This window comes from Egretta garzetta, unplaced genomic scaffold (genome assembly GCF_000687185.1).
Source record: "Egretta garzetta isolate BGI_Z169 unplaced genomic scaffold, ASM68718v1 scaffold332, whole genome shotgun sequence".
Lineage (NCBI taxonomy): Eukaryota > Metazoa > Chordata > Aves > Pelecaniformes > Ardeidae > Egretta > Egretta garzetta.
The window spans coordinates 1316523-1343018 of NW_009258879.1; the positions used below are offsets into that span (position 1 = coordinate 1316523).

Sequence of the window (26496 nt, forward strand, 5' to 3'; positions counted from 1 at the left end):
ATTGGTATGTATAATACGTCTGTTCACAATAAACTCTTCAAATTCTGCCCTGCCACGGAGGCCGTGACATTAATCCAACTGAAGAGCTCAGATTGGAGCAGCGATAGTGGAAAGCTGAGAGGCGCCACGATACGAAATTAACTCTGGGTTAGAAATAAATGAACCAGTTCACAGAAGTTCAGGTACCTCTGAACATGGGAGCAGCTGCTCAGAAAAGAGTGGGTCTGGTTGTGTTTCCCCCCCCATCCCTTTCCCCCGAACAAACTCTGGAACATTTTGGCATTGGGTTAAGACCCCTCAGCCCTTCCTCGCCCATGCAGTCACCCTCAGGTTCCTCAGCATCATCGACAACCATTTTAGGTTTTTTCCCTCCAAAAGATGAAATAGGCAACGTCATGGGAGCAATGCTAAGGATGGGCAGGAATGAGCACACAAACACACCGGGGCACAGCGCGGGAGCATTTGCACAGCGGGGTCTGCGCGTCTGTCCGAGGCGGGAGACGCTTGTGTGCCACAGGCACTAACCACAGCTTGCCGACGGGAACCCACAACACCAGTGCCCATTCTCAACGCACGGAGAAAAAGGAGGATGGGCACGCTCTGCCCTCGCTGCCGCTGCCGTCGAGGGGAGCCGGCAGCGCGCGGGAAAGCGCTCTTTGGAGACAGAAACACGCAAACGATGCCTGCTCTGCCTGGGAACACGGGCAGCGGCTGCACTTCACTACTGAGAACTGAGTCGACTGTCGAGTAAATTCTACTTAGTGCTAAATAAAGGAGGAAGAGAAAAAATAACCTTGAGTATGTCTGCAAATAACCTTGAATATGTCTGCACGGGTACGGAGCCCTCAAAGCACCTGCTAACTTAAAAGTCCACAAACTTATAACCCTACTGAAAATCAGGCCCTTATAAGCTTTTAGACCTGAAAGCTTTCGGGCTAGTCCCACCTTTCCTTTGCCACTTCTCAGCAACTCTCACCTAAACTCCTCGGGGAAGGCCGTCTCCTCCCAGAGCTGCTCCTGCTCTCCAGCAGTCGTTTGTCACTTCGATGCACTTGGTCCCTGCCTCGGAGCTGCTGCTGCCTCCTCTTCAACACCGCATACCGCTGGGCTGTCCTGCAACGCTCGTCTTGCTCTCAAAGCTTTATCAGCAGAGCAGAGAGCCCCCTCCCCGAAAGGGGGTAAACTTGCCCACAGCCGTTCTCATAGATGGAGACTTCTCCCACGAGATGGGCAATGGGGGCACTGGCAGAGCAGCACTCCCTGTGCTGCCAAGCCCCGAGAGCCCCTACCCCAGCTCCCGCGGGAAAGCACCTCCCCAGAAGAGCCGCTCCCGGGAAGCACGGGGCAGTTCGGTTTCCTTCTCCCGGCTGCTTTAAGGGGGAAATGGGTGAAAGCAAAGGCCCTTGCAGCACGGTCTGCGTGTCCAGGCTGCGAGAAGCACAACCTCCTCATCACCAGCCAACCGAGATGCTGATTTCCCTGTCGCTGTGCTTGGTAAAGCCATGAATTAAGACAAGCTGCTATGGAAAAGGAGCAATTCCATGTAAATCTAAATATAAGTTAAGCATGGGTTGGAGGTCCAAACGGTTTTCTCATAGCCTGACACTCTGCTCTCACAGCAGAAACCCAAGCAGACAGCCGAGCAGAAGCGCTCACTACCTGTTCAGCCTCAGACCTGGTGAGAAGCGCCTTCCCAAACAGCACGAAATTCAACCAGAGACACGCGAGGGCAGAACGAACTCGTGACATGGATGAAAGCTGCTGTGCGCTGATTCTGCTCACCTGAATCTGATGCAAACATGTATTAGCAGGAAAAAGCTGTTGGATGAGTAAAACATGCACATACCAGATGGCGAGCTGGAATGATTAAGAGTTTTCATAAATAACGCGGTTTTAGATTGAAAAGCTTGGCCTTAATATGTCCCATTCAGCACAAAAGCCCACCTAGGACATGGCTGGGGAGCTCATCTTGGGAAATCTCTTGCCTCCCATAAATCCTAAAGAAAAAGCTGCAACACGGTGAGCGCCTGTTCCTCCTGACGGAGGGATAGAAGGTCACTCATCTCAGGTGACTTTCCTCCCACGTTAATGCAGTGGCTTCTTTTACACCCACACTAAACCCCCAGTGCTTGAGCCCAGTCCTCCCAAGTGCTCTGCACATTTTTTCCGAGCTCAGATTCCTGTGGATGACCCGAGAGCTGCGTGCAACGTTTCCACGTGATGCTCAGCACCGCTGCTGAGGACCACCCGCTCTTAGGAAGCCACTCAGGTAATTTATAGGCCTTCCAGCTTTACATGCACATCTTCAGTTCGGTAGGCATTCCTCTAAGGTTTGCTAAATCATGGAGGTTTTTTTCGAGGCTATTTTTTCTGTAAAACCATCCACATTTTGCTTTTGGTTTGGATTCTGGCATATAAGTAGGACAGGCCATAAATTTGGGCTTAGTCCCCAAATTCCCCAATGTTTGGAGGTACATGAATCCCATGCTGGTGGCTCAGTGTTAATCGGTTCTTAGGAGGTATGAAATATTTGTGTATTTTCAATAGAAATGGCAACTCCAGTCTCCAGTACCTGAGCAAGCCATGAACAGCAGCATCACCAGGAAAACACAATAGAAAATCAAACTGGAAAACCCAACTGTACTTTTGCACTTAGGGGAAAACCCTGGGCAGCCGAGGCAGCCCGGCCCCTGGGCTGGCTTTGCGCGGCGCCGTGGGTCTCAGCCTCAGCCTCTCGCCCCCCTGGGGTCAGTTCGCTCCCAGCCCGACCCACGAGCCCCAGGAGCTGGATGCAGCCTCACGCCCGGGACTTCCCAGCCCCGTGCTCCTCGGAGCCGGAGGTCCCAGGAAGGTACCTGCTGCGGTGGAGCACCCCCTCCACCCCGGTAGGCAACTTAGCCATCAGTAATGGATCAAAACAAGGTTAGAAAGGGAGATACAGAAAGTACCTTATTTTTGAAGAAAGATATTTGAGATTGGAAAAAAAAAAAAAAAATGCTCATAGCATTGATACAAACATCGGGGGCAAATTTTTATTCACATTTCCTCTTTTCCAATTGGTAAAATTTCCCCATCTGCTGTATAAAACATTTTTTGTGGTTAAATTGCTATGAAAACATCAAAACCTTAATTTATTTTTTGAGATCGTATTCGAAATGTCACTGAAAATGTGGGGGGGTTTGCTTGGATGGCATTGCTTTTTTTGAGCTCATTAATAGGGTTTTCAATTTTTCCACCTAAAAATGGAACTGGAAACATGTTTTTTAAACAAAATATTTGTATTAAAGACAAAAAGGAAACTCCATTCAGGTATCCAATGAATTCCTTGTACGGACACGCATGCTGAATGTGGCCTGATTAGGGGCTTGATTGACAGCCTATTGAACTCCATAGGAAAGCTCCCATTAACCCCACCCCGGGACTAAATGTACCCAAATACTTTAAGTACAGCAGTAGTTTATTTCATTTGATTTTCTAATAGTTTTTATTAACACACATATTCTGAAATAGTAGTAGTAGGTGCAGCTGATAATATGAACAGATGGTACCATGTGGATAAATAATTAAAAGTTTTAAAAGAAAATTTATTTTGCAAACCATAAAAAATTTAAAAGGCCAGTACTTGGAGAAAGACATAAATTAATACTATTGCACAGTTCCGGACTGGCTAGGTTGAATAAACAAATTTCTATGCTTTAACATCCTACATGTAAGCAAATGAGTTCACGGCCAGCATTCTCCCTTCACGCACACTCATTTCCAATTTGTGAGGGTTTTATTCCCACTGGACTTTACCCCAGCTTTAAATCAGCGTTAACAAAGCCGGGACTGAGGACGGGCTGCTTAGGGCAGAAGGTGGCACATCTCGGCCAGCAGGGGATCCTGCCTCTTCTCCTGCCTCTTAAAACCTTCTTCTAGCCTATAGTCCTGGATGAAAACGTGATGCACTTTACCCGGAATATGGTGGGTTACGTGAGCAATATTGCCTTTTAACAAACATACCTCCTTCCCAGGGAAAAATCTGACTGTTCTTTGGCAGGGGGGAATATTCCCAGGAGTCTGGAAACAGCAACACGATGCAGCACGGGAGAATGAGACCAGGAGGGGAATCCCAGAGTAGGGGACCCCCAGGCTGTGGGTCCCACAGGGGTCTGCCTCTGTTTCTACATTGGACATTTCATCATCACAACTTTTCTGTTTTTCTTGTTGTTGTTCAAGTCTTTGAGTGGAAATTTTTAGACCTTGATTTTTCTGGAGGAGACCCTAATTCCAACCCATTTGACCAGAACAGCAATCAGTGAAATGCAGTGCAGCAACACGCACTCCCCTGCCCCTTCCCAGCTGCCTCTCAAAATCCTCCCCTTCCCTCCTCCCTTCCTCTCCCTCCATCCTCAAAGGCCTTTTCCGACCTGGAGCATCGCAGCCAGGAGCAGATTTGGAGACCAGAGCCAGCGGAAGGGGTTTATGGGCGATGCTTCCTAACAGAAATCCGCCTGGGCAGGGGACTCTGCAACTGCCCAGCAACACCCTGGCGCGGGAAAGGGATTTAATTCCTCTTGCAGCCAGGGCGCTGCTCCGCGCAACGGGAGGCAGCGGAATTCGGCCCTTCGTTTACGAGAAGCGTTTCCTTACTGTCTCATGTCGGAATCATACTTCAGATAGCTCAGCTACTTCACTTGCCCAAGACAAATTTTGTTTCTCCAGTTAGGATATGTTTTGTGTACCTGCATGATAAGGCATCAGAGAAAAATACTCAGGGGGTGAATAAAGGGAGAAAAGTGCTGTGTCAATAATTTGCTGGCTGTTTCCACTTTGCTTTGACAGCAGAGTTTCTGCTTTGAGGCAGATATTCAGATGGCAGTTAACAGACAAGAAGTGGCAGGGATTTCAGCAGCAAATGGATGAACGGATCATGGGCAAGGAAAGGGCATTTCTCCACATTCAGATCTGTTTTTCACAAAAACTGCAGACATGTCTAAACCTTTCCAATATGCTACAAAGTTGTGCAGCTGTCTCCTTCCTCAACTCCTTCCAGATTCAAATGCAAATCAAATCTGATGGCCTCAGTATGTAATTTTGTGCTACAATATACCATGCTATGCACATTAAGGAAACTGGAAGCATCTTCTCGATCTATTTTCCTTCTGAATCAATGGGCAAGATTTGCATTCACTTTCATGGGACCGGATAAAACCCTTAAGCGGGAACCTTCAAGGATTGTGAGATTATTGTAAAAAAAAAAACTTTGCAAGAAACAATATTATAACTTGGGTTAGCAGAGTTATCGGGGACTTTGGTCCCTGTCCCTCCGCTCATCCTGGAAGTGCACCTGGCAGAGCTAGGAAGGTTTGGGTCTGACACAGGCTGGAGGGTCTGGTACTCAGGGATGCTGCTGATTCTCTCTGACAGAGGAGGGAAGGGAGGAGGGGTTACTCACAGCTACCAAGCGTTTTGTGAGGAGTTGCTGCCAGCTGGCACAACTCAAAAAAGTGAGGAAGAAATAGACAATTTTTAAAAAAAAAAACAAAAACATATATATGTGAGACATCAAAAATTTTTAACTGAGAAGACCAAATAGTACGAAGAGCCTAAAACTCGGATATCTGTCAACATCTCCAAAACCCCCAGCCAGCCAAGGAACAGAGGACCAGCGGTACTTACTGTTTGGGTCTACGTTCTCACACAGCTCCGTTTTGGCTTCGCCGTTGGGCCTGTCGCTGGGTTTGTGCGAGAGCCGTGACGACATGGTCGCTGCTGTGACCACAGCCTTGAAGCTGCGTTTCCGTTTCTGGACGTTCAGCTCAGGGTGGAAGATGATGATGTACACCTTCGGCATGTAAAGCATCCCCAGGGCCACTGAAGCACTTAAGTTCATGGATATTGTAAGTGTGGTAGTTTGTATGTAGAGCTAGGAGACACAACACATGAGACACTATTACAAATAAGATGACTGGGAAGCAGGCTGTAGCACTTCAAACATTAAGCAACCATTTAAAAGCATTTTTAAATGAGTTTGCAACCAAAGATGCGTGAGCCGAGACCTTTGCACTGCAAACCCCCGTGAGGTCCAGCACCCCCCAGCTACTACCTGCGGTATCCACAGCCTCTTCGGGGCTCAGTGCTGGAAACTTCCAGTGTCCTTCACAACACAATTTCTGCTGTATGCTAACGGTATATCCTTAATTTATTTAAGGAGCGAAGGTCAGATTTGGATTGCAATAATGCTGGTAAAAATTTAAATTTAGGTCTACTGAAAGTTATAGAAGAGGAACTACCATGGTGCAGGATGCTCCTAAAGCCTTGGTTTGCTAAAAAAATTGAGGAAGGTGGGATTTTTTTTGTTTTGACTATGCTTTAATTCTCTACAATTCATTGAAATAGCTTTGTAGAGAATACACAACGATTTGTGTGCTCATGACATTCAGCCATGCTTACTATGAAAAAAGAGAATCTACGCCAGCCAGAGAACAGGTACTGCCACGAGATGAGCGTTGAAAGAAACCACAAGGATTTAAAAACATACTCTGCAAATATACAGGGGTGGAAAAGCCTTTCTTCTTTTTCTTTTTTAATTATCTTTTCAGAGGACACACTTAATAGATAAACTAGAACAATTCTCCTGACTTAAGAGGATCAGGCACAGTTAAAAGTTAAAAAGCCCAGAGATGCACGGCACAGGTGGGAGGGAGCTGAGGAGGCAGCAAAGTCTCTGCGGATCCTCTTCAAAAATTAAATATACAGTAAATCCATATAAATGGGGAATTCATTACACATTGAGGGTGATTTCTTCAGAACGCTATTTCCTCTTCTCCTCCTATTCAGTGCTAATCAGTCTGGATTTCTGATGGAAAAACGCCATGAATAAATATAATGGTGGCATAAAATGCTGACTCTGCCCAGGTATTTCTAAATTCCCATCTTTAGAAAAATATGAATGCCTCCAGACTCGCCGGTTATATCTACATAACAGTTGCTATTACAGTGATTAAGACCACCACGGGAAGCAATAAAACGCCTTACAGAAAACATAAAACCCGTGCTGCGTGCGGATGTGTCTCAATACAGATGCGCACAAGCAAAAACTAAAGTGCTTTCTCAGTTTCTATTTACTCATTATCAGAAGGAAATGGCACTGATGTTGTCAGAAATGTTGCCAAAGTCAGGACACTGGGACATGACCCATCTCATCCGGTGAAAAGATACACTGGGCCAAGCTACAGCTGGAAGGGAGCCCAAGGGGTCACCTCATCTAAAACCCTGCCCCAAGAAAAAGCCATTTACACCAAAACTACTTCTGACAGATCACCCTGGCTACCCACGTCCTAAAACCATCCTCTGATAGAGGTTTCGCAGCCTCCTAACCAAACCCTTGCAGAGTGCTCAGGTCTCCAAAACATTTGGCCTGTGTCTGAATGAAGCTGCTAATTGTCCTCTCCTGCTGGAAGGGAGAGCAAGTGGCCACCACACCCCGTTACCTTCTTTTACCCATTTAAAGTTACTGGCTTTTGGAGAACTTTTAAAGAGCAGGATGGTACCATGTTTCCCCTTGGTCTTTGGCAGATAACGGGGCAATTTCTCCCAACTTCAGCCACTGGGAGGACCTCAGGCCCTTCTGCCTCCCCCTAACCTGGACACCACCACCGACCCACTGCTTCACCGAGCTGCAATGCTGCAAACCCACGTGGTGCTCTACCGACGCCTCCTCGCTGGAGGGTTATTTTCTGAATTTATCTATAGCCCGGCTGCGAAACACGATGTTGGTTTTCCTCAGCCAGGTAGCGTTGCTGCTTGCTGTTCCTCACTGCAGAGTTACTGCCGGGCTGGTTATTCCTCACCTCGTGTCCTGCAGCTGAACATTGCTACGCCGCAGACACATGCTCTATACCTTTACTGCTATGTACATTAAGCACTATTGTCTATTTATCTTATAAGAACACTTAAAAGAGAAGACATTTCGCAATGTGTTTGCTTCCTTGGAGCTGATCCTCCTTTCCGTTATGTTCACATAAATCAGTTGTAACTCAGTCAGGGTCAAGTGCATTGCATTGACATAAATAACAAGGCTTAAAAATTTGTTAATTAAATGCAATAGGTCTTTGAAAACTGGAAATGAGATATATAAAATGTAACATTTAAGGGCTGAAGCATTTATTTCAAACTTACTGGAACTTACTACCAGCTTTTCTCCTTGCTAAGTAAGGTAATTATTAATTCTATTTTATAAAGAGCTCCTGCAATTGCTATAGGAGCTGCAGGTACCAACAACTCAAAAGGCCAGGAAGATGCTGCGGACAAGATACTTGAGAAATTACCTTGCACCTAGGGACCGTGGTTCTCAGCTCCGTATTCAGACCACCCCTCTCCCTGCTAATGCTCGGGAAGAGAGCGTGCTTAAATAACGTCTGCAGTCCTTCTGGTTCAGCCTGAGAAGGACGCGGCTCTGGAAGGCGTTTAATAACAACTGCCTCCCTTGCTATGCACAGGACATGTAACCAAACCTGACAGGCACCCAGTATCTACTAAGCAGTACTGCTGAGCGAGATCAGCGTTCCTACAAGGTCAGAGAAGGTCTGTGCCGGCGAAGGGCTCTGGCACAAGCACGGCGGGTGCACGGGTGCTTCAAAGCGCTGCTTTGTTCAGCAGTCACCTCAAGGGACTTGAACTGGCAGAAAGTCTGTTCCAGCAGCCGTACGGTGGAAAATGCAACTAACTCTTGATTCACTTTCCTAGGGAACATATAAATCTTTATATAGAAAACAGGAATTGGGGCCACAGGGCAAACCATTAAAAAAAAAAAAAAGAAAAAAAAAAAAAAGCTAATGGGACAGCACTGGCAGCGTGACACAACATCAGGTGCTTACGTTCCACAGACAGAAACAGCCTATCTATGTTTGATTACAGATTTTCTCCACCCGAATCCCACTACAGCTAGCACCTTCCCTATGTGCTTTTCCATGGGCTACACCAGTGGGGAGCTGGCCCGACCTGGAGGTGGCCTACCCTGGGGAGGGTTTGACCCAACGCCTTCCCCTGAATCCAGGGCTGCTGTGATTGCAAAAGCCGCAGCCAGCGGAGCGCCAGTAACATCTTTATCTAGGTGCACACAGGTGTTAATTTGTATTTCCTCTCCCTATTAAGGGGTTGAAGGCTAAACGATTATTTAGTCAACGGGGTCCTCAGCAGCAGCACGCCAGCAAAGTTTCCTACCTTGCACATGCCGATGGGAGATAAAAGGAAAGGGAGAAAAGAGCTTTTGTAGAACAAGGCGGGATGAGTGACACACAAGGCGTCTCATGACAAATGGGAGCTTTATAAAGATAAGGGAAACTAATAGATATGCTTATTATGCAGAGCCTTAGTTTTATGTATTTTATCTCTGCTTTGTGGTTTTACCAGTCAAACATAAAAATGCAGTTTACATGAAATTATTTCATTTCTTATTTCACTTCTTCCGATAAACTCTCTGAAAGCATTTTAGATGAATGCAAATGGGCAACTTAAAATACAAAGGATAAGATTGAACCGACAATGGGACTCTAATAATTCATGCGTGCCTTTTACAGCTGGCTGGTGAAACCCAGTCGTTTCCAAACCTGAGATCGAATTAAGAAATAAAGATGCAGATTTAGTGAGAGGTGCTCGAACTTGGCAGGAATGAGAACTGGGACTGAGCTAAGCATTGCCAGGGGAAGTCAAAGCTTTCTAAAGCCAGTGTAACGCTGGTCTCGGCAAGCCCGCTCCCACGGAGGGTTTGAAGCCACATTTGCTACAACACAAGGACAAAGTCATTCTGCAGGGTCATCCTCACATCCCTCTCTCTCTCTCAAGCAGACTCCAACTTTTGCCAAATTTTAACTTAATATTAAACCTCACACATCCGCCATTACAAATGCATCAGACTTTGAAGCAATGCATTGGAGAAAACTCAACCCTAAGGATATCATTCACATGCAAAGGCATCTAGATTTTATCATTTATTTTACATAAAGGATTTCCATTTGAATTTTAGATTTCTGTGTTTTCCCGATTCTTGATTTATTCATGCAAATGCTGAAAATTACCTTCAAAACCTTGAGAGAAAATTAGACTGGTCATGAATACACACATCTAATAACCAGAATTTTTTCTAGAACAAATTGTATTGATGGATGATTTTGCATGAGCTAGGGTTACTCTCAGCAGTAAAGCACTGCAGGACCGGGCCTTTCAGTCTTCGCTAGCCCGGTGGACAGATTTCCAACTGCTGGGCCATAATAACTGAAGTTATAGGTGCAGACCCTAGAAAAGTCGCTTTAGGGGTCAGAAATACTTTTTGCAGGCTAATGCTTTGCATGCAGAGTCTAACCAGGAGCAACTGCTCCTTTTATCTAATTCATCTTTCTAATTATGCAGTGAATTGTGTTATTTTGTAATATGGAAATAAAGTGGTAACCTGAGATATTTTTGGACTTGTGTTATCACAAACCAATTTATCTCACTTTTATATGGGAATTAAAACAAATGTTCTTACATACGAAGTAGACAGTTTATAAATCTCCCAGAAGACTTCCAGGTCATCTGAAGATTTCATCTCATTCTCTGCATTATGTTGTGCAAATACAAGAATGAGAAACATTTTTTTAATAAAAATTAAAATTAGCTCCCAGTGCATTATATGTTTGCAAAAATATGGAAAGTAAAAAGCCTTGAATGTAAATGTGTTCTCAGACACTTCAGTCTCTAAGGCCTCTACCCACCGAAGCTACCATGTCATTTTAAAGGCAAATACAAAAAGGAGAATATCTGGTTTCCAGTGAAACCTGTGCTTCTTTGGCTTTAAATCAGCTTCACTTAGGCAGAGGCACTGCCCTTCTCCCTCCAGCACAGGCGGTGGCCATCTCATACCCAACCCCTGCCAGGGGCTACCCAACCCCTGCCAAGGGCTACATCGCATTTCTCACAGGGCAGCCCGAGCTGTTATTGCCGTGACCTGCGGCCAGGACCCGGGGCAGATGTCAGTGGACAAAAGGCTCCAGTCACAAAGCACCCCTAAACTCAGGCTAATTCAAGAGAGCCTGCAGAGTCAGCGCCTGCCTGCCTCCCGTTGGGACCCTCTCTGCCCCTCCGCCCCAGGCTCTGGGTGCCAAGGAGGACGGGCAGGGCCACAGCCCGGCATGGGCTACGGGGGGGGTGAAGGCGCCACCCCCTCCTTTGGGCAGCACCATACCCTCAACTGAAAAAAACCCCAACCCAAACCAGCTGCAAAAGCAAACGCCGTTCTCATTTCCTTAGACAGCTTGATTTATGGAAGTTTCAGGCGACGGCAGCTTTACCCAGGCAACCATGTCTTTCCACAAGGGTTGTACACTTCTGTTGTCTGAGAAATATAAAATATTATGTGTGAAGCAGCCCTGTCAGCTCTCTTTACCGGCCTGGCTCAGTAATCCTCTTTTCATGCCCCACTGAGGCTTTCCAGCAGCCCATGCACATCCCAGGTTCCCGCTGCCGGCTCCCGCGGATACAGACATACACCGGCTTTCTTCACTTGGATGGTACCAGTTCAACTGCAGATAATACCACACTGCCCTGGAGCTTATCTACTGACGACTTCCAGGACCCCTGCCTCCAGCCCCATCCTTTTAAGCATCGTAATCTGCTCAAGCTGTCATTTAGCAGTGCCCTTTGGAGAACAGAGCAGAAAAAAACCCCAAAACTCTTTTCCCAGATTAGAAGGTTTTAGCGGTGCTTAGGGAAAGCCGTTTCCCCTCTCCTTTAAGCTAACATTATATTTTTTTTTTTTTTGGGGGGGGGGGGGGAATCACAAACCCCCCCTGTGGACACTAGGCTCCAGCGTTTTAGACAAAAAGGGCAAACATCTGGCAAACGATCCAGAAGAGGGGGATTTCCAGTTGCAGGAGGTCACTTAATAGACGAGAGACAGCGACTCCACCGCTTAGTTGCTGCTCTAACCCGCTGCTCCTAATGGTATTAATATAATCCCCACTGTATCAGTAGTTCATCATACTTTTGTGGCGTTTGAATATTTTATAGGCAAAAACCACCTGCGTGTGCCAGCACACACACTCCATACGCACGACAAACACCCAAGGTGGCAATGCCAGGCTGTCGAGCGCCATCACGTCCAACCAGGGTGCCCTGCGCTACTGTAATTTGGTCTCCTGGTGCACAGGGCTACGACACAGCCATCAACTACAGGACCACACATGCTGCCTCCTCAGGACTCTCTTTACTCAAGGGCACGAAGGGATGGCTCTTCAATAAGCTCTCTTCTCCTCACTTTTCAACCCGTTAATTCCATCGCCCGGTAAGGATACCCTTTGATCCCTGTTGTGAAGACATAACGCCTACTTTCTTCATAAAATTTGTACTGAATTTTGCCCGTTTGTGCTGTTGTAGCGGTCTGTGTGTATTTTCCACAGCGCGTGGAAGACAACCACGCTGCTCTGCAGAGGTGAGCATCAGCGGTGCTCCAGGAACACAGCTCAGCAGCAACGTGAGACAGGCAACGGGATGCAAAACCTGCTGCTCGCTAGGTTTTACAAATGACAACGGATGCTACCCAAGGGATGTTTGATAAACAAATCATAGTAGTTACGCTGATTGCAGTTATTACTGTACAAAATAGCAAGGCACGCAAATAGCCTTTGTGAAACGTCTATGGGAATGTCACAGAATCAGTCATACCATTTAATTATAAATTCTGTGCTTAGCAATTATACGAAAGGTGGCACTGAAGGAAATGATGGGATTTTAGTTTCAGAAAATTTCCCATTAATGGTTGGTTGTTTTGCAGGCTGACAGCACTCGGGCGGCTTATCAAAGCCGCACAGCCGCACTGCGCGCTCACGAACCCGCTCCGCTCCCGGCCGGGCTCAGCGTCCCTGGCACACGGGGGTACTCACGGCACATGGGACACGTGGGCTCTGGGGCACGCGTGCAGCCCCATGGCATTTTCTTTTTTTTTTTTTTTTTCCCCAAACTGATTTTCCATCTGAACCTCACTGTTGTTCTACAGCTCAACAAGGAGCCTTGTGTGCCTGGCAGGAAGCGTTTCGCTGGCTGGTGGCAGCAGACCTGAGCTTGGATGGCTTTCATCAGTGAAAATGGTTGGTCTATTACGGTAGTTTTCCTTGGAAATGCTCACAGTATTACATCTGGTAGATCAGACAAAACCGCAGGTTAACTCTGGGGATGTATTTCGGTGTAATGGAAAACCAAAACTAGTTCCACAGGAGCAGCAAGCACCCACAGAACAACACCACAGCTCCCTCAGAGATATGAAAGTAAAAAAAGATTAAAGTTTGGAAAGTAGCTCCCCAAAGCACTTTTCTTTTACACCCAGTAATAACAATCACATCTCACTCTTTCAAGAGGTCACCAGCTATATGCTGGTCCTCACGGAGCAAGAGCTGATACCAGCACAACGCTGAAATCCAGCAACGGGGACAGTAGATACCTCTGTGCCTGCGGGCAGAGCTGAGTGCGGCCGCTCAGGGCTTCAAGGGGGCCCAGAGGAAAGGGGGGGACAAGCTTTTTAGTAGGGCCAGCTGGGACAGGACAAGGGGGGGTGGTTTTAAACTAAACCAGGGTAGGTTTAGACTGGATCTAAGGAAGAAATTCTTTCCAGTGAGGGTGGTGAAACCCTGGCAGGGGTTGCCCCGAGAGGGGGTGGAGGCCCCATCCCTGGGAACATTCCAGGCCAGGTTGGACGGGGCTGTGAGCAACCTGATGTGGTTCAAGGTGTCCCTGCTCCTGCAGGGGGGTTGGGCTGGGTGACCTCTGGGGGTCCCTTCCCACCCAAAACATTCTATGATTCTGTTGTGGGGGTAGCTCTGCAGTAACGAGAGGGGACGCAATCAAAGCCGAACCGCCAGCCAGGCACCCTACCACCGCGCCAGCACACCAGAAGTGGGACAGCGAAGAACTCAATAAGCCCATTTTGACTTTAAATTATTTTTTTTTTGTCAGGGCGATTTAAGACAACGCTTTCTGCCAACAGGTTCACATGCCTTTGAAGGCTTTTGTTTTTCTTTGCTAATAATAAAATGACCAAATATCACAGACTGTTCTGTGCTTTTTTTTAGATGTGATCTCTGTGTTTATCCTTACTGAACAGAAATTTAGAGTTCCAAATAAACTACAGAAGTCGCTAATAGTTCAGCACAAAACCCTTGTGAGCCTGGGTGAGTTGCTTTCATGCACTTAACCGCAGACAACTATTGTTCCTACTGAGACAACAAGGGGGGACCTGAGGAAAGATTCAGATCTGAAGAATCGCCACTGTTGAAGCAGAAAGCAAAACGTCGTTAATCTCTTCAGGAAACTAGCCAAGCCTTGCACTCACGTACCCTGCAACAGCGGCTCATCAGCTAAGTTCCCACAGTTTCATCTCCAGAGGTGACCAAAAGCAAAGTGGCCGTTAGCAGGACGCATTGCATTGAACAGCAATGTTCAGTTGCCCTGGGCAAGTAAACACATAGGGGGGACAGCCTAAGGATTACTTCTGCAAATGTCGGCTTTGAGGGCTAGAAATAAGCATTCGCTATTGCCCAGTTCTGCTCGTATTCTGGGAGGGATTAAAATTCAGCGTTTGCTGCCACGGGAGCAGGGAGCATGGCACACAGCATGGCGTTTGGGCTGGGTCACGGGTGCTTTCCTGAACCATCTGCACAGCCATGATGCCCCACGACAGCAACTGGCTAGGCTGCACGGTCAGTATTTATTCCAACACAATGAGAACACCTCAAACAGAAGCATCTAAAAGACCGACTTGCCGAGGGCAAAATCAAAGTCAATTCAAGGAGCTGGATGCTCCTGGAGATGTCGCCATCATAGCTCCAAGCCCACCTCTCCTTGGGACCCCCATCAAGTGGCTATGAACAGCATTTCCAAACAGAAGTGCAAGCCCATCACCTTAGTCATTGAGTTGCAAAATGTCAGCGTTCATGTCCAGCACTCCGCATGCCTGAGCCCCCAGGGACCTCGGCCCCGTGCGCCCCTCTGCCCCCCCCAGCCCATCTCCACCTCCGTCCTCTCTCGGCACGTGCCTTGGTGGAGGAGGGATGGCTCTGCCCCAGCTCATGGCGGTGAGGACGCACACGAGCAGCACCACCATGGCTCACAGGATGCCACACATGCTGGGAACAGCAAGGGCAACCTGCAGAGTAACCACAGCTGCATTAGGAACAGGGGGCTCTCCCCTGCCCGAAGAAACCACTGGCCGTTAGCAAACGCTAAAGAAAGCTTTGATGTCGGGTCTGAGATTTCTGGCCGCCTGGCGACAGCCCGTGATGTTCTGGAAAGTTGCTTTGAGTCACGTCACGAAGCACAGAGGTCTGGGAGAAGAACTTGCCCAGAGCTGTGAAGTTCCCCCCATCACAAGCATGCCAGATGGGACCTCGTCCCCTCCTCACGATACGGCAAACCACGACAGCCACCGATGCAGAGGTATCAGGCTGGGGGAAGGAGCGAGGGGGTGATAGTGCCGATAAACCCACAGACGTGCTTGCAAACGCCGTCACGTTCGCTGCTCCTGGTGGTTACTAGCTTGGCAACGACAACATCATACCCCAGAGTTATGCAGGTAATGGGTGTGATGAATTATGTTTCAATAAGTTTCTAGCAGCAGGAGGCTTAGCATACCAAAGGGAAAATTGGGGTCGTATTCTGAAAGATTACCACCTGCAGAGGCCAAAAGCAAAGGCAGATAGCACAGCTGTAAACAGGTCTAAAAGGACTAATTTCCTATTCCCTCTGCCTGCACTGTTAAACTGTTCCTTCTAATGTCACGCTGCCAAAGCCAACTTAAATTTTCATGTCCTAAGAGCACCCGACACATCTCGCTTTTCAGCTTGCGCTTCAAGGCAAACGTGCAGAGTAAAGATGAAGTAAATGTATGTATTTTAACTATATTTTAGCTATCCAAGCTAAATCTTTTATACAGCTTATTCCCTTATAATAGCAACTTCCTAATGCAATAAATTTGCATACATCAGAAAAAATAAATATTTATGGCTTATATCCATAACTTGGATGATAATTCAAAATACCAAATGTTAAAGCACTTGCACTGAGGGTTACGGTGCAGATGCAGAAGGAGGAGGAATTCTGTCTCTCCAGCCTGTGAGAGAAACACAAGCAGCTTATCTAGAAGGAAATTAAATTATTCTGATAATTGGACAGAGCAGTGATGGAAAAGCACGTGGCTGCTTTCAGAGGGCATCAAATGGCTAAAAGAGAAATTGAAGCAGTATCAAAGGCAATCCCACAAGTCAAATGGTTTACACAGGGTCTGTTTGGCAGTGATTCCACTTCCACTGGAAAAAAAAGAGCCGCCTTTACTTTCTGTACCAGTTACAGAGACGATAAAGATGCCCATGAACCACTTAGAGTCCTTTGGGAGTTGCTCAGCCAAGAAATGAACAGTGATGGCCCTGGCTTAAGTCAAGAAAAGTTCTCTGGAATTTGTGATTCCCTGGAACTGACTGCCTCCTCTGCCTTGACAAGGATTTCTCTTTGAAGTAGGAATTTGGCACAGAAGGATGTGCCAGCAGAAGAGTCTTCTTGCAAGTGTAGCAAGATCTGAAGCAAGGTCCATGTGTCCCCACCACTGAAATAAGATGAAGGTCTCTCTCCTTTTGGATTCATCTGCTCTTGGTTTTTGCTCCTGGACATAGAGCACATGGTGCTGCTCCTAGCACAGTGATGAGAACCGTGTGTCCTACTGCAGATCCGAGGGTGGTGGGTGGGCAGCCAGAGATGGTGGGAAGGCTGTGGCCCGTGTCCAGGTTCCAGCGAGGATGAGCCCTCCTGGTCCTGTACCTGTTAACATAGGTAACAGTGACGGAGGGCTGGGAAACTGCTGAACGTACCTCTCCTTGTGTTTGTCTTCCATGCTAGTCGCATGTCCATAAGCTGGTGGAAGAACTGATGAAATGGGTGAAGTTCTTCCACAGGGATCTCAGCCAATGTGCTGTTATCCAGCACGGATGCCTGTCCGCCAGAGGTGTGTCCCGAGACCCACCAAATCATTTTGCATGGGTCACTAAAGGGCCTTCAGGTGATAAGAAATTTTGGTCACAGTGGAGTTTGGCTATATGTCAAGCAGAGAGAGAGGCAAATGGCTCAAGAAATCCCATTATCAATCCTCAGAACTGTCTAATATCTCTTGCCTGACACTCATGTTTGTTGTAACAGCTATGAAATAAGTTACACATCACTAAAAGAGACAAACACAAAGTGCAACAGAAGTAATGCACATCCCCAACTCCCATTTTTCAAATAATGGCTTTTCCCTCTCTCACTGGCTGAGCACTTAAGATTTTTTGGGCTAGAAATAATTCTTCATCTGTCATTTTTTCCAAAGATTACATCATCGGAGAAAGCCTTCATTTCCTTCTTCACCTTCGCCGCTGCACTGCTAAATTGACTGACATACAATCTTGGCATTTTAGGGTATTCAGTGCCAGACTTCAGCTGCTGTTATAAATCATATTTCTCCACACTTATTGCATTTTATTCATTTTATACATGACCAGAGATTAGAGTTCAAATGAAATAGATTTTGCTATCCTTCTTATATTCCAAACGTCACTAGTCTAGAAATCTTTAATTTTACTCACTTCAACTACTGAATAATTCAATGTAAAAGGAGAAAAAAAAAAACCCCGACCCCGCAACACTCCATTTGAGATTTGGAGCAAAACAAAGGGAGGATCCTCGGAGCGCCACGACTGCGCCCCTGTAGCCCGACGTGCACGCACCGCAGAGCGCCGGGCACCGTCCCAGCAAGAGGGGTGTTTCCCAGCAGGTACGGATGGCACCAGAGCCGCAGGAAGAGGCCACCTCCGGAGGGCTCCCGGGACGAGGAAAGATGGGCTTATCACGCCAAGAGCCAGGCACGCGCAAACCCTCACCCCGAATTTTGGGATTTGAGGAGGTGTGATCGTGCGCTGACCCTTTGCAGGTAACGTAATACCTGCAATTACCAAAATCACTATCTTTTATGCTCGGATTTCAAGAGAAGATTTGTGGAAGTGTCAGAAAGCTCTCCATCAGAGAAAGGCTGGCAATCCGGTGGGAAGCCAGCGCAGCAGAGATGGCCATTGCAAGGCCCTGAACCTCCCAGAAATATCTTGGGGCTCAAACATTGCTCGTAGCAGCAGAGAGCAGCCAGCCTTCCCACACCTACAATTTTGCCTCATCAGATAGCTGCTGAGTGAACATGAGGCAAGGCTCTCTCACACACTTTCTTAAATTATTAACGTATTCTAGACTAGAAAATAAACTTCGGTCACACGATTTCAAGACAATTCCTTCTATGTCAGATGGAGGAATAAGCAGGAGTGAATATCCAGTGAAAGGTATGGATTATAAAAAGACAAACTGCAAGGTAATGTGGGTATAAGTAAACACATAGATGGGAACTAAAACCGGTACGGCCCTCATAAATAGTCAGGCATAATAAAACAATTTTGAAGAAACTTTCACTCAGAAGCTGCCTGGCTTTCTGGACTTTTTCTTTGCAGTCATACAGGACACACGGTGCTAATTAATAAGTCAAGAAAAAGGAAAAAGTTGTTCTCTTTTAAACAACAACTTTGGATGCTTAATCTTATGCTGATCGCATGTTAAGGCAAACCCCTCTGGTCACCAGCCTAAGAACTTAAATGTTCTTAGAAGAGGTCTCTGTCAGACCCAGAGAGGTGCTGACATTTATGACTTGTGACAGGAAAACCTGAAGTAACGTTTAGGTTTATCTGTCATCCCACACTGGAGATGCCTTCCCCTGGAGTAAAAAACCCAAAGTTTGGAGAAAACGAAGAAAAAACATCTAAGCATGGCCAGGGTGGAGACTGTCCTGCACTGCCAGCGAAGGGCTGTCCAACCTTCATCACTGTGGCTCGAACACTTAAGCTTGAAGAGGAAATCTCTCAGACAATTACTCCACAAATCGGCATTGCGTATCACAGGGTGTACTACCTGCAAAGACTTTGGACAAACAGAAACACAGACGCCCAAAGCATCGGCTGCCTGGGGCTATGCAACCTCCTGCTGAGACAGGGCAGCGGACGAGCGCTGGAGCCCAGAGCATCATTTTGTAACGATGGCACAGCCCACGAGCTACAGCTTTCACATACGCATGGATTCACAGGGGAACACAAAGTGACTGAAATGAGAAATTACCTGAAATAACCACTGAAGCATGCTAATAACACATGCTAATTTCTCAATTTCTAAAAATTTAAGCCGCCGAATAATAATTAGCAAGTAAATCTCATTTTCACTCCTTCTTAAATGTTACTTTTTTTCTGGTGAAGCAAAAATGTTTATGCCCACACAACACCAGCTTGGGCTAAGGTTATACAGATGCCATAACAGCAGAGCAACACTTGTATATAAATAAAATACACCTATTTTAGCATTGCTGCAATGGTACAGCCCTGAGGAACAACGCACAAAATGTTGGTTACGCGTGATGGGAATAGAAACGCGAGGTGCTGCAGGTCTCTCCTAGCTACAGTCAGGGAAGGCAGCAAGCAGAGCATCAACACGCCCCGTTTCTTTCTCCCCCAACGCGGGTAAGCTAGCTAACGTGATTTGCCTCCTTAGAACATCCCCCTGCACCATTTCTTTCTCTATGTGAAAAGCACAAATAAATGTGAAAAAGCAACTGAATGGCCTTTCTGTTTACCTAGAAGCAGATCTTCTCGCCTGGGAGTAAGCTTTCCATCAGCACTGAAGCATGCATTTATTCAGCAAAACTTCTACGGACCTTCTCTTCAGCTGATTTAAATACACAACTTACAGCACCAAAAAAGTGACTAGCGGCCTGGTATTTTTGGGCATACAGCTTACCCTCCCCTCCCCACAGCCCATCTGACTTCCAACCACAGCCCCGGCCCTTCTGCAGTGCTGCCTGTAGGGCACTCGGCAGCTCCGAAGGACTGAAAAGCTCCAGGCCCACCACAGCGTGCACCTTCCCACGGATCTTGTGTGCTTAGGATGAAACCAGAACTGCCAAGGTGAACATATTCTGACCTCATTGCAATGACTTATCGGGATACACGTGCCAGAAGGATCAAACATTTCTCTTCCATCCTTTGCCTTGAGCTACAGGAAGGCTTTTGGAAGCTGCAGGAGAAAGGCAAGGTATGGAGCGTCTCAAAACGTGCAGAATCGTCTTCTAGGGAAAAGCAGGGTGGAAATCCAGAGAGCGCAGGAGCTTCTGACGCTCCCTTTAGTTCACGGGTTGGCTCTCTACACTTTGCATACTTTGATCTGTGTGGGCAGATGAGATAACGGGTGCGGAGGACGCAGGGAGGCCCCTTTGTCAAGCGGCAGGTCACAACCGGCGACGGGCTTGACAATCGACAGCAGCTCATGGATCTGCACCAGGTTGTCATGGCAATGAAACGTCTGCGAATGCAGCTGATACGAACTGCTGCTTTGCCTTGACAGCGCTGAAAAATATTGCCAAAATTATTCATAGCCTGGAAATAAGGGAGGCGCAAATGCCCTAATGGTTTGCTCCCCACTACATGCTGTTAACCAGTTTGGGTTTCGCAATTTTCTTTATTTTTATTGCACCGTAAATCAGTCAGCCTTACATTACGATGGCAAGCAGCCCTTTCATTTAATGTATTCAGGTCTTGCAAAATTAAATTTATAATCCAAAATAAATATAAGCATTTTTATAGTTTTATAATAACACGCAGTAGCCTAGTCAGCTAAAGCTTAAAAAAAAAAAAAAAGGCAAAATAAAAAAGCCCCAAACCACCCTTACAAGAGGGGTTAATCCTGCCAGCACTGTGGAGCTGCTCCCCGCGAGGGTGTTTCTCCAGGTTTGACTGGGGGTTCAGGCAGAGCTGGAAAGAACAACACGCAGGCACGGTGCCCACGCCAGGCTTGCTAGGTTTTCCTGAGATGTCAATTCAGAGTCTTAACAAGTTAAAGAAAATAAGATATTTCAGCCCATGCTAGATGCTCCTAACAAAAAGCAGGGCTCCATGCAGAAGATTCATTTTACAGAGCAAGCTTCAAAATTTTTTTCTGTCTTTTCACCTTCAATTTTGTCTCCCCCGATCCAGCCGTGTGAATATTTTATTTATATCCAGTCACTTTCACCCAGTTCAAAGGCATTCTCTGAAATAAAATTGCTCTTTTTCTGACACAGTCCAGTTAATAGATTCCCTTCTCACCCACTCTCTTCAGCAACTTGAACTTCCCTTGATCTACTGACAACAACCCCCACCCCAAACCATCCCACCTCAAAAAAAAACCCCTCTGGCCCCCCCAGAAGAGCAAGACTGACCCTCGTAATACTTTCAATAATTACATACTTCTGAACACACACGTTGGTGATACTCTTGATTTCTCAAAAAGATTTCTACCAGCTTGCACCCAAGGAAGACTGACATAACATGCTGCCATGCTCCACGGCCACTGGACAGTTCTTTCACCTGCATCACCAGGTCTGCTAACATTTGCTGGAGAATTTATTTGGTTTCCTCATAATTCTACTGGCTTCTTGCTTGTTAAACTCCTCTGCCAGGGTTAGTCATCTGTTTCATGGGCACACGTCCCTGCTTCACCTCTTGCCTGGCTGGCAGGGAAGGAGGTCACCGAACGCTTTCACGTGGGTTGTTGAAGCAACCAAGTATGGCTCTGCATGAGAGCAACTGGTGTGCCAAACCTCAAAGCAATCCCAGAAGAAAATATCTTGCCCATCTAACACGTCAAAGAACTGCACTATGCCGACAGCCCTGCCCATTCCCATGCTAATTACGGCTGTCTCGTTCCCTTCATCACTGCGGCCTTGGTATAAACCCCAGAAAAGTCAATGGGAATCTTTCAATGTCAGTGAAGTTTGACCCAGGCCTATAGTGAGAATCTATTCCATATATTTGCATACAAAGTAAGATCTAATTCTGTTTGAAGACCTTCAGGGGAATGCAAAGTGCAAGCTGGTGTCAGCTGAGGAGTGGGGAAGAAGGCGGCTAATCCTCCTCCTATTATTTCTCTTTCAAGACCTTTAGAGTAGAACACTGGTTGTGAAAAGGCACTGACAAATACATATATAAAGCAAGCCTGCTTTTCACTGACTTTTTAAATTATAATGCAATTATTATTTAAAACAGAGCATTTACATATTGTTTTTGCTACTTAGAAACAGACTCGTTACGGGTGGACGCATCCTTTCTATTTACCAACGCTATCACAGCGCTGCATGGAGTCTACGTGACCACGCAGTTTGAATGAGTTTGGGGATCTAAAGGCTGTGTTCACGTACAAAGATCAGTCTTCAGTTCCAGCCAGTCGGTTACTTTAACTGGCTTCTGATTTATTTATTAGCATGAACATTATTTTGTGTTCTAAAGTGTAAAAGCGATCAGAGAGCGCGTTAGAGCTGCGTAAAAGCGGATTCATGCGAGGATAAGCCGTAGCAGTGAGACCTTCATTCCTGACCAGCCAGCATTAGGAATTTAAACCCTGGCAAAATAAATAAAAGTAATTCCTCATATTAGAGAAAAAAAAGTTAGAAATCTTCATTTTCTGTGAGTCACCATCACTGTTTTCATGGAGCCTGATTTCTCAAAAGCATCTACGGGTAAAGAAAATCACTGCTCCAGAGCGCAGCCTGACTCCGGAGCTGTGCCTGGGCTCTTGCCTTTCCCCACTCACGAAGCAGCCCAAAGCTAATGGGTTTCTTCACACAATCTCCATTCCCACAGTCCACAAGGAGAAAAGTTTCTGCTGTTCCTGAGGACCCGGGCCTCCGTCCTGCAGAGTAACCCTGCCAGAGATACTCAGGGGTGGAAAATTGCACAGGGAGACTGGAACAGTTTTGCCTTCATTCTGCTTTGATGTATTGGTTCTCAGAGCACTACATTCCTCCGTAACTGCAGAATGGTTAAAGTGCATTGTTTTAACAATGGCAGCCACCTACCGAAACCTTCTCATCCTCAAAAAAACCCCCAACAAACCAAAACACCCAACAAAAAAAACCCCAAAACAACAAACCCAAAACCCCAACATCACCCCACCCCCCCAAAAAAAACCCCAACCAGAAAAGAGGCTTTCAGGTACAGGATGTGGGCAGCAGACAAAGCCCACGCAGGTTTCCTCCATGCGTGGTTTCTGACAACATCTCAAGCCAACCGTGCCTGCAGGAACCATGAGCCCCAACGGTTTACTCTCAGGCGTAACCCTTAAATTCTGCCAGCAGCTCCCAGCATCTTTCTGAAGAAGGCAGCGGCTTTTCTCTGACACCCAAAAGTATTCGGGTGAATACAGAAAGGTTTGTGCCAGCCCTTTCCGTTACCAACCCGTCCCCTCGCCCGACGCAGTCGCTCCCCGTTGTGCTCCCCAGCCAACATCCGGCTCTGCCCTGACCCCTCACGCCCCGCCTGGGCAAGCGCTTCAGAACAAACCATCCCGCAGGAAAGCACGGAAGGCCAGGAAGGATGCGCCAAGAATACAGAACTGCTTTGGCATTTTTCTTTCGGACAAACCATTCATGTTTTACGGGTGCGCACTGGTAGGTGTTAATTTTCTCTATTATTCCTTCAGAGCTGTCCAAGTTTGCATTTAATTAACTAAATGACTTGAGCCATCCAATTCTTGTTGCTACTAATGTATCACAATTAGAACCAACTGTTGCCACGGCAACTGCTCAATCTATCATAATTCATAAACTGGAGCCAGCTTGCTTCGTGGCTTACGCAATCCTTGGGTGTCTGCGACACGCAGATGGGCGTTCATTGTTATGCTAAACTGGGAATGGGTAATCCCAGAATACGAGATGATTTAGGTGCTCATTTAAATGAGATTTAATTACAAAAAGTCTATCATTTTAGGACCTGCCAAATTCCAGTCATTCCACTATCTCCTGTGCTGTTAGGAGGCATCCATGCATATCGACGCTAATCCACAGCATCGGGAAAGAGCTTCCTCTCGTAATTATCAAACATTGCGTTCATTTTATTCTAAGAGTAAGCTGAATCTCCATCTCAGGTTTGATGCTGCAATGACAATTTACAGCACTATCCAAGCTGCTTTCCAATGTGGTCTAACAGGGTGATACTGCGTCCTCCTGTATCACCCTACCACAGCTCACAGCTCCACCTTAATTCTGAGATTAACTCCTACACGTCACACCTCAGAGATAACGTTACAAACCACTATGAATTATTTAGAGCTCCTTATCAGCAGTTTCATGTGGGGTACTTATACAGAAAGCAATCTGGAATATTACAGGATGAGAAAAGCCTGATTTTTTAAGCCAAATCAGCTCATACATTTAACTAATCCATGACCTGACAAAAGTTAATGGCCCCCAGACCCTACTCTACATCCATACCTTATTAAACACATTTTTGACAGGATAAACCCCCAACAGTTTACTGCTGTCTTCGTAGTTGCACAGCATACCTGCTTTTATACGTAACTGAGATTTATTTACTGTCTTCTGACCCTTATTATGTATCGAGAAATAAACGTCGAGTACCTAGTAGGTCCCTTATCTCTGTATGAGGAGGCCACAAGGCAGCTTGTAAATACAAGGCTGAATTTGTGAAAAACTGTACCTTCTGTCAGTGAACGCAAGCCCGGGGCCTCAGGGGAGAAAAAGCATCCAAAGGAGGAATTTTTCTGTGTGTACGATTGCAATCAAATCAAGCCAGACCTGCTCCCACCGGGAAGTTTACTTTAATAAAGGTTGTCTTAGCGTTACCTTCCCGAGCCCCCCGACACAGCACTGGGCACTGAGCAGCCCCCGCTCCGCAGCCGCCCGGGGCACACGGCCAGAAGATGCGTTTATTTTTTCCCAGGCCAAGTCCTCGCTTGGGTTCAAGTTAGGCTAAAGCTGGTGCTGGCTCTGGGCTGGGGCGGCCGGCAGCACTCGGCACGTGGAGCAGTTGCCAACAGGGATATTTAGAGGCCCTGACCTTTCTTTCTTATCTTCAGTCATTAACAGATTTCATCTTCCAGTCAATAAAAGACACTAAAACTACATTGATTTGGAAGTTCTGGAGAATCAAATCACTTGATCTTTCTGCTTAAACTTCCCTGGTCCTCCAATTAAGGTACCAGAATAAATCTTAACTACTACCTAATAGCAATTTTCACAAGACTTTCTCTCCAGCTCTAATCATGTTTTAAGCACCTTGGCTAAACTAATTGATTTTCATTCCTTCCTGTTAGCATCACCTAACGCAACCCAGTGCTAAGCTTCTAAATGCATTTTGCTCTTCAGCTTACTGGAGAATTATTGTTGCTAGTTAAGTTTGTTAGCAGGATCTGTTCCACTACTAAAAAGAGCTGTCTTGTCTTCAAAATATATTTAATTATCTCCATTAAACATTACAGGTTGCTCTGATGTTGAAAACGTAAATCACAGGGAACAAGAGGAAGCTGATAGCGTATTGTTCACCACAGTTTGTCCGCCTACTCCCTTGGCATTCTTTTAAATAAATGTCTCTCCTCTAACCGCCAGCCCAAGGAAGATCTTGTGGACGCCCAAGATACTCCATTTACAACACATGCATTATTTTTGGTTGTTATAAACACAACAAGAACCCTACTTCATCAGTGAAGCCGCATGACGCCGAGGCATGGGCAGGGTTAAGGCTCAGGTTTGCCTCCCCTGGCGAGGCAGTTAATGGCTGAAGGGATGGGGCTGGATGGGCAATTAGAAAAACGGTTATTGCTGAGTGTTCTTTGTAAATAGGGGTTCCACCTCATTCCGCCACCCTGGGTTTTGTCACCACAGATATTTCAGCCATTGAAAGGCCAAAAGCCAACACAGATCGAATGATTGGTGAAGCCCCTGACATCATTAGCTGAAAAGTGCTAAACCTGAAGAACCCTTCAGAAAGCCTTGACAATTAAAGAGGTCAACAAGGCCCTCCTGCCCACCAAAGCTGGCCCCATCAACGAAGATTTGGCTGGGAAATATCTGCCAGACAAGGGAGTTTGTCCTGTAAAATACTCTAGAGCTCCTTGGGTCCATTTTCAGTTGCTGCCTACCCCTTTCCCATCCCCACTACTCAGTGTGGGAAAGAAAACATAGGCATCTTTGCTGCTGAGAGAATGCAGAGATGGGCAATAGCAAAGACAGAGTTTAATGGGGAAACGATGTCAAACTACCAAACTGCACAAGGTCTTCTCATTTTACTTTTTCCCCTGTCTGGACGGGGCATCACACTCACCTGGTAAGGACCACAGCGGGGGGCTATGCCACAGCTACGGGCAGAGGCCAGGCCTGGCTCCCGCACCCACCAGCCCTCGGCGGTGGCATTACAGGCGTAGGCTTCAGGACAGCTCCAGCTCCAGCTCTGCTTTGTTCCTTCATCCCCCACCTCCCGAAGCTTCACTCAGACATGTTGAGCAGAGTGCTTCCCCAGAGAGACCCCTTCTTTAACAGGAGGGAAAAACAGTAAAAAAAAAAAAAAAAAAAAAAACCCCCCTGGGTCTTTCCCTTTGGGTTTGTTTTTT

The 26496-nt window shown here is 46.6% G+C and overlaps 1 protein-coding gene across 1 annotated transcript in view; it reads right to left on the reverse strand.

Annotated features, from left to right (window-relative positions):
- Positions 1–4887: 4887 nt before the first annotated feature.
- Positions 4888–26496, reverse strand: part of GRM7 (glutamate metabotropic receptor 7) — a 288512-nt gene continuing 266903 nt past the window's right edge. The window contains exons 10-11 of the mRNA XM_035889467.1: positions 5658–5908; positions 4888–4933 (exon numbers count right to left, since the gene is read on the reverse strand). Of these exons, the coding sequence (XP_035745360.1) occupies positions 4888–4933; positions 5658–5908 (297 nt within the window). The remainder of the gene's footprint in view (positions 4934–5657; positions 5909–26496) is intronic.